Consider the following 7358-nt stretch of genomic DNA (forward strand, 5'->3'; position numbering starts at 1 on the left):
AAGAAAAAGAAAAGGAGAAGAAAAGAAGAAGAAGAGAGAGAAGATAAGAAGATTTTTTGGGTTTGACGTTTGGGTTTTTGATTTTTCAGGTTGATTTTTTGATTTTTGGGTTTGGGTTTTTGAAGATTTTTTGGGTCTGAAAATGGAGAAAAGAAGAGAGATTGGCGTGCTGGACAGATTTTGTTGGGGAATTTTTCAAGGTGATTCCTATTCCAGCAAATGTACTGAAAATGGAGAAAAGAAGAGAGAGAGAGAGTGAGAAAAAGAGAGAATGGCGTGCTGGTGCGCCAGAGAAACGAAGGAAGGGAGAGAGAGAAATAGATGACGGTGAAAAAAAATTTAAAAAAAAAAATATTTTTTTTAATAATTTTTAAACTTTAGTGACGTTTCGAAATTAGCACGTCAACAAATTTATTAATTTATTGACATGTCAATTTCCGACACGTCAAGAATTTCTTGACGTATCAAAACTGACACATCAATAAATTTGTTGATGTGTCAAATTGACAGATCAATAAATTATTGACGTGTCCGAAAATGACACATCAAAATTTTTTTTTGACGTGCCACTTTTTGACACGTCACAAATTATTGACGTGTCAAACAGTGACATGTCAAAGAATCTCCATTTTTGACACCCTCATTTTTAATGCCCGGCACACGTCAATAAAGTTTAGTGACGTGTCAGACTACCTAACACGTCAAAAACACCCTGTAAAAAAAAATTCCATTTTTTGTAGTGAACTTCCTACGGATCCCTTTTGTTTTTTTTTTCTCTCTCTCTCTCTCTCTCTCTCTCTCTCTCTCTCGCAAATTTCAAGAAAATATATATGGTGCATTAATCAATTTAGTTAAAGTGCTACGAGTTGTCCTTGGTGGAACTTCAAGGGAGCCGATCCTAGAGACTTTCTTCACTTTGCTAAATATTGTTGTTAGCATATGTGCAAGCCCAACATGTGGCCTTGGTACAAAAAAAAAAAAAAGATAAAAAGATAAAATCATCATCTCTCTCTCTCTCTCTCTGTCTTTCTTTCTGGTACACGCTTATGTTTTATGAATGATCAGTAATGTTGTATTTGTGTCTGCACATGTAGTTACAGTAATTGATGTAATTATGTCTTCTCTCTAGGGTTTCCTCTGGTTTTCGTTCTGAAATCCTTTGAGAAATTGCTATAGGTGAAGGTCTGTCTCCATCCGTTTTGACGGACGTGGAGTGTGAGAAAACAAAGTTTCTATAAGAACCTATCGATGGCTGACCGGGAAGGAAAAACGAAAGTGGGCGATGACCGCACAGATGGAGAAAAGGTGGAGATCGCCATTACAGATGAGGACGTCTTTGAGGTTCGAACAAGAGGAGAAAACAGTCTGGTAGGAAGCATCTGGGCGGAAAAGAAAATCAATAAGGAAGCCTTCAAGACGGTACTGGCTAGTATCTGGAAAGCAGAGGGACATTTGGAATTTACAGAGATCCAAGAAAATATATGGATCTTTGAATTCTCAGACAGTACGATCAAGGAAAGAGTGATGGCAGGACGCCCATGGTCATTCGAGCGGCAAATCTTGGTACTTAACGAATTCAATGGCCTTGTTGCTCCTTCTCGAATGGATTTTACACACTCACCTTTTTGGATTCAAGTTCATGACATGCCTCTCCTTTGCATGTCTAGAGCAGTGGGAACCAAAATACGTAACACTTTAGGTGTGCTAGAGGATGTTGATGTAAAAAAAGGTTGGTGCAGGATGGAGGAGGAGCCTCCGGTTGAGGGTCACCATAGACCTTAGCCACCTTCTTGAACGTGGAAGGACATTAATACTGGGAGGAAAGTCAGTATGGGTCTCCTTTAAGTACGAACAACTCCCTCTTTTTTGTTTCCATTGTGGCTGAATTCTTCATGGAATAGATGGTTGTCCTAAAAATCCAGGCAGAATGAGGAATTTGGTGGTAGGAGGAAAACAATGGGGAGTTTCGCTGCGTGCAGAGGAAGCAAGGAAGAATGGCGGAACCAGTTTCCCAAAATCAGACGTGGCTGGCGGTGCACCCACGGCAGCGACGGGCAAGATGGCAGGGGAACACCCAAACCATCCCCCAACTGAAGACATGGAAAGTAATGGATCCTACGGAAGCCCTAGGAGCGGCAGAACCCAAAAAAAGGAAAGGAGGGATCCGGCCATTAATACTAGCCATAATGAGAAGCACTCGCACAAAAAAGAAGTTAATGACAAAGATCCCAAGAGGGATTTAAGGTGAAAGTCTCCCGACAAGATCCCTGATGTTGGGAAGCGACAGAATTGAGCTGGGGAAAAAGGAAAGCAAATTAGTCAACCAAGGGGCAATATAGGGAAAGCAGCTGTGAGGTTGTCCAGGGGAGTTTATTCTTCTCAGGAGGTGGGCCAGAGTTGGAAACCAGGGGGGACAAAAGGGCTAGCCACGGAGTATGGCAGCAATAAATGCCCTGTTGCTAACCAGTGGGCCAAGGATCATGTGGGAGCTGGTGGGCCAAAAAGAAAGAGGGAAAATTTACTAGTCGAGACGGAAAAGAGTATAACAGCCATGGAGAGCACACTGACAGGCAGCAACTTGCGAGTATGGAAGAGAAAAGCTTGAGAAAGCCCTGGAGAAGGCCAACAACAGAATTCGGAGAGACCAAGGCTAGAAGGAGGTGGAGCTGAGGTGACAAAAAAGATAGGGAGGCATGACCCAACAATCATGGAATTGGCGGAGGCTGTTTCACAGCCCCGCCAACATCCATGAAAATCCTCAGCTGGAACTGCCAGGGGCTTGGGAACCCCACGGCAGTTTGTGACCTATGCCTTCTGGCAAAGGAGAAGAAACCCAACATTCTTTTTCTCATTGAGACTAAAAGAACTCAAGGTGAAATGGAATGGATAAGAATAAAGCTTGGCTTTGAGAATTTATTTGCAGTGGATCCTTTAAGGAGGTGTGGCGGTTTGGCTCTGTTTTGGCAAGCGAATTGTAATGTGACTATCCAAAACTTTTCCTGGCATCATATAAATTCAGTAATCACAACACAAGAAGGGGTCTAGAACTTTACAGGGTTCTACGGTAATCCGGAGGTGTCTTGCAGGAATGAAACATGGACGTTATTAAACACCTCCATAAGGTGACGAAAGGCCCGTGGCTTAGTGTTGGGGATTACAACGAAATTGTGGATATGTCGGAGAAATGGGGTGGAGCAGAGAAGAGAGATGGCCAAATGGAATTATTTCGTGGCAATTTAGAAGAGTGTGGACTCAGTGATTTAGGATACGTTGAATCAAAATATACTTGGTCTAATGCACGGGAAGATGGCAGATTCCTAAAGGAACGCCTAGATAGGGCGTTAGCAAATGATGAATGGTGCTCAATGTTTCAACATGTGGAAGTGCAAGTCCTGGCCGCAAGGTCTTCTGACCATAAGCCACTGTTGATTTTGTTTACACGATCAAAGAAGGAGGACGCCTGTGTGAAACGGGGCTTTCGGTTTGAAGCAAAATGGAAAACAGGAGATAGTGCGGGGAGCGTGGAAAACAAGAGGTACTTTTGGAAATGGGGTTGACACCGTGACCAACAAGCTAAAAAACTGCCGTGGTGCGTTACTTCAATGGAGCAGAAAATTCAGATTTTTAGAACAACTCCTGAAACACAAGACGAAGCAACTCCAAAATCTCCAGAACAACGAGGGTCCACATAATCAGAGGCAGATAAAAGAACTTAAAAGAGATATAGCAGTGATTCTTGATCAAGAAGACCTCAAGTGGAAACAAAGGGCTAAACAGACTTGGTACACAAAAGGGGATCGTAACACTCCTTACTTTCTTTCTTGGGCGAACCAACGAAAGAAAAGAAATCAAATATCCTGTATAAGGGATGAGGAGGGTGAAGAATGGCAGCATCTACACGAAGTAAGGAGAGCTTTTGAGGGTTATTTCCATAAGATATATACCTCAGGTGGCTCTGAAAGACTAGACGAATGCCTGGAAGGAATGACAGTACGAGTAACTCAGGAAATGAACACACTGCTGTTGACCATATATACACGGACTGAAGTGGAGAAGGCTCTTATGGGGATGGCTCCTTTAAAGTCCCCAGGACCGGATGGGTATGCTGCCTGTTTTTATCAAAAAGCCTTGCCCACAGTGAAGAACGAAGTGTGTGATGCAATCTTAGGCTTCTTGAACGAAGGTACTTTCAATGCTGATATTAACCATACTCATATTGTGTTGATTCAAAAAAAAAGACACCTTTATCTGTCATTGATTATGGACCTATAAGTCTCTATAATGTGATATATAAGATTATTGCAAAAGTCATTGCTAATAGATTGAAAAAGGTACTGCCAGATATCATTTCCCCCAATCAAAGTGCTTTCGTACCAGGTCGACTCATTACAGACAATATTCTAGTGGCCTTTGAAGCTTTGCATACCATGAATGGAAGAATGAAGGGAAGCAAGGGTTATATGGCACTGAAGCTTGATATGAGCAAAGCGTATGACAGAGTGGAATGGGGCTTTTTAGAAGAAATCATGCTCAAATTGGGCTTTGATCGGAGATGGATCCAAAAAGTGATGCTATGTGTCCAAACGGTGACGTATTCGGTGCTGATTAATGGTCAAGCTCATGGTCATATTCGGCCATCTAGGGGACTGAGACAGGGAGATCCACTCTCCCTATATCTCTTTATTCTTTGTGCAGAGGGACTCAGTCACATGCTTGGTAAGGCGGAAGAGAATAAACACATCTCGAGTTTACCCATCACAAGTGGAGGCCCAAAAATAAATCATCTCCTATTTGCATATGATAGTCTCCTTTACTGCAGGGCAAATATGGATGAATGGAAAGAGATGCAAGCACTTTTAGAAATGTATGAGCGAAGTTCGGGGCAATGCCTAAACAAGGACAAGACATCAATATTTTTCAGCCGAAATACTAAGCCGGAGGTTCGGGCTCATTTAAAGTCAATTGCAGGAGTAGGAGGCACACAGAATTATGAAAATTATCTCGATCTTCTAGCGTTGATTGGTAGATCAAGAATACGGTCTTTCAACAAAATTCAGGGACGAGTTTGGGATCACCTCAATGGGTGGAAGGAGCGATTTTTGACTCATGCAGGTAAGGAAGTTCTTTTGAAGGCCATTATTCAAGCTATTCCTATATACATGATGAGTGTATTTAAACTCCCTAAGACTCTTAATCGGCAGATTAATTCGATGATGGCTCGGTTTTGGTGGGGTCATAAGGAAAATACTTTGCGAGTAGCGTGGATGGGTTGGGAAAGGATGGGCAAAAGTAAGGCAAGGGGAGGATTGGGCTTCCGAGACCTAGAGAGTTTCAATGAGGCTCTTCTAGCAAAACAAGGGTGGAGGTTGGTGCATGACCCCACTTCTTTTGTAGCTCAGATTCTTCAAGCCAAGTATTGTAAAAATAAAACTTTTTTGGAGTCAAATTTGGGGAATATGCCATCCTTTGCATGGAGGAGTATATGGGGGGCGAAGAAATTACTAGAGGCGGGCTTGATATGGAGGGTGGGAAATGGGCACTCAATTAACATTTGGGGAGATCGTTGGCTTCCAACCCCTACCACACATATGATACAGTCTCCTCATAGTGTGCTTCACCATAATGCAAAGGTAAAGGAATTAATTGACGATGATACCCAGTGGTGGAACATTCCTTTGATTGAAAAAGTGTTTATGAAAGACAAGGCCGAGGTTTTTTGTAACATGGTGATCAGCCCAGGCAGCCAACGTGACAAATTAATTTGGGTGGGGACGAAGAATGGCAAATTTTCAGTCCGAAGTGCGTACCATTTAGCACAAACTATTGGTGATAATAGGAGGGGCTCTACCTCAGCAGCAAGATGTGGGGGTACTATCTGGAAGAAAATTTGGTCTATTAAAGGACCTCGGGTCATGCAGTTTTTCTTGTGGAAGGCCTGCCAATATACTCTTCCTACGAAAGGAAATATTTTCCGTCGTCGAATCACGTCTGACCCTTTGTGCCCTTTGTGTGAACAGATGGAGGAAACCGTGGGTCATATTCTTTGGGGTTGCCCATCCGCCCAAGATGTATGGCTGGAATGCAATAGGAGACTACAGAATGTTGGAAACTAAACAAATAAAAACGCAAGAGAGGTTTTTTCTAAATGGTAGAAGTTATTAAGTTCTTTTAATTAATAAGGGACTTTAATTTTTCTAAACTCATGTGTTTATTTAATTCTCAACTGAAGTCTTAACTTAGAGATGAGTTTTTGTTATTTATTACAATAAATAAGGAGAAGTAAAAGCCTTGTAAGTTAATCTTTGAATGCCTCTATTTATAGGCTTCGTAAAATGTATTTTCAATACAAGTGAAATACGAAAAATATTTCCTCCACTCTTCTCTAGTCTAATTTTGTTATTTGTCTTTAGTAATAAAAGAGATAGAGAGAGTGAAAGAGAGAGAGAGAGAAATAGAAAAGTAACTAGTTTGTAAACTAGTATTTTATCCTTCAAATTGGTATCAGAGCCCAGTTGTGCCAATTCCCATTTTGTCCTTTCTAGAAATGGGTTCCAACATAGTCCAACAACAAATCCCTAGATTATCAAAAGATAACTATGGGTCATGGTCTATCCAAATGAGAGCCCTGTTTGGGTTTCAAGATCTGTGGGAAGACATTACTGACGGATTTATAGAACCCACTGAGGAGGAGGAAGCTGAATACACAGCAGATGAGAAGAAGACTCTTAAGGAGCAAAGGAAGAAGGATAAAAAGGCCTTGTTTTTACTCTATCAAGCATTGGACGAGTCTACCTTCGAGAAAGTTGCCGAAGCAATGACAAGTAAACAAGCATGGGAGATTCTAGCTTCCATCTTCAAAGGAGATGAACGGGTGAAACGGGTCCGTCTCCAATCATTATGGGGCGAGTTCGAGGCTCTTCACATGAAGGATGGAGAATCGGTGTCCGATTATTTCTCATGATTGCTGGTAATCGTGAATGGTTTGAAAAGAAACAATGAGAAGGTCGATGACATCCGAGTCGTCGAAAAGGTACTTCGATCCCTTTCCTCTAAATTTGAACATGTAGTTGTAGCTATTGAAGAGTCTAAGGACTTGGAGAAGCTAACAATTGAGGAGTTATTGGGTTCATTACAAGTACATGAGCAAAGGATGCAGAAGAATGCTAGTTCTAGTGTATTAGAACAAGCACTAGAGTCAAAACTGACTCTAAATGATCAAGGCAAATTCAGCTCCTACCGTGGTCGTGGTAGAGGCCAGGCGCGTGGTATTTTCCAACAACCACGTCAAAGTCAACAGGAGACTCAAAGTTTCAGAGGTCGAGGACGAGGAGGCTACTGAGGAAGAGGAAGAGGAAGAT

General features: G+C 41.9%; 1 protein-coding gene across 1 annotated transcript; it reads left to right on the forward strand.

Moving 5' to 3' along the window:
* The first annotated feature begins 3095 nt into the window (after positions 1-3095).
* On the forward strand, positions 3096-6961 carry LOC132169286 (uncharacterized). Its single transcript, XM_059580345.1, has 4 exons — positions 3096-3535; positions 3612-4183; positions 4309-6068; positions 6506-6961. Exons 1-4 carry the CDS (start codon positions 3096-3098, stop codon positions 6959-6961), a joined length of 3228 nt encoding a protein of 1075 aa, XP_059436328.1.
* The last annotated feature ends 397 nt before the right edge of the window (positions 6962-7358 follow it).

This window comes from Corylus avellana, chromosome ca2 (assembly GCF_901000735.1).
Source record: "Corylus avellana chromosome ca2, CavTom2PMs-1.0".
Lineage (NCBI taxonomy): Eukaryota > Viridiplantae > Streptophyta > Magnoliopsida > Fagales > Betulaceae > Corylus > Corylus avellana.

What these genes read in the sequence shown, in the direction of transcription:
- LOC132169286 (XM_059580345.1), top strand. Translation starts at nt 3,096, where the DNA reads ATGGACGTTATTAAACACCTCCATAAGGTGACGAAAGGCCCGTGGCTT. An exon ending in CTTAGGCTTCTTGAACGAAG is followed by an intron (nt 4,184 to 4,308) that starts GTACTTTCAATG and finishes TTATTGCAAAAG; the next exon opens with TCATTGCTAATAGATTGAAA. An exon ending in GTTGCCCATCCGCCCAAGAT is followed by an intron (nt 6,069 to 6,505) that starts GTATGGCTGGAA and finishes AATTGGTATCAG; the next exon opens with AGCCCAGTTGTGCCAATTCC.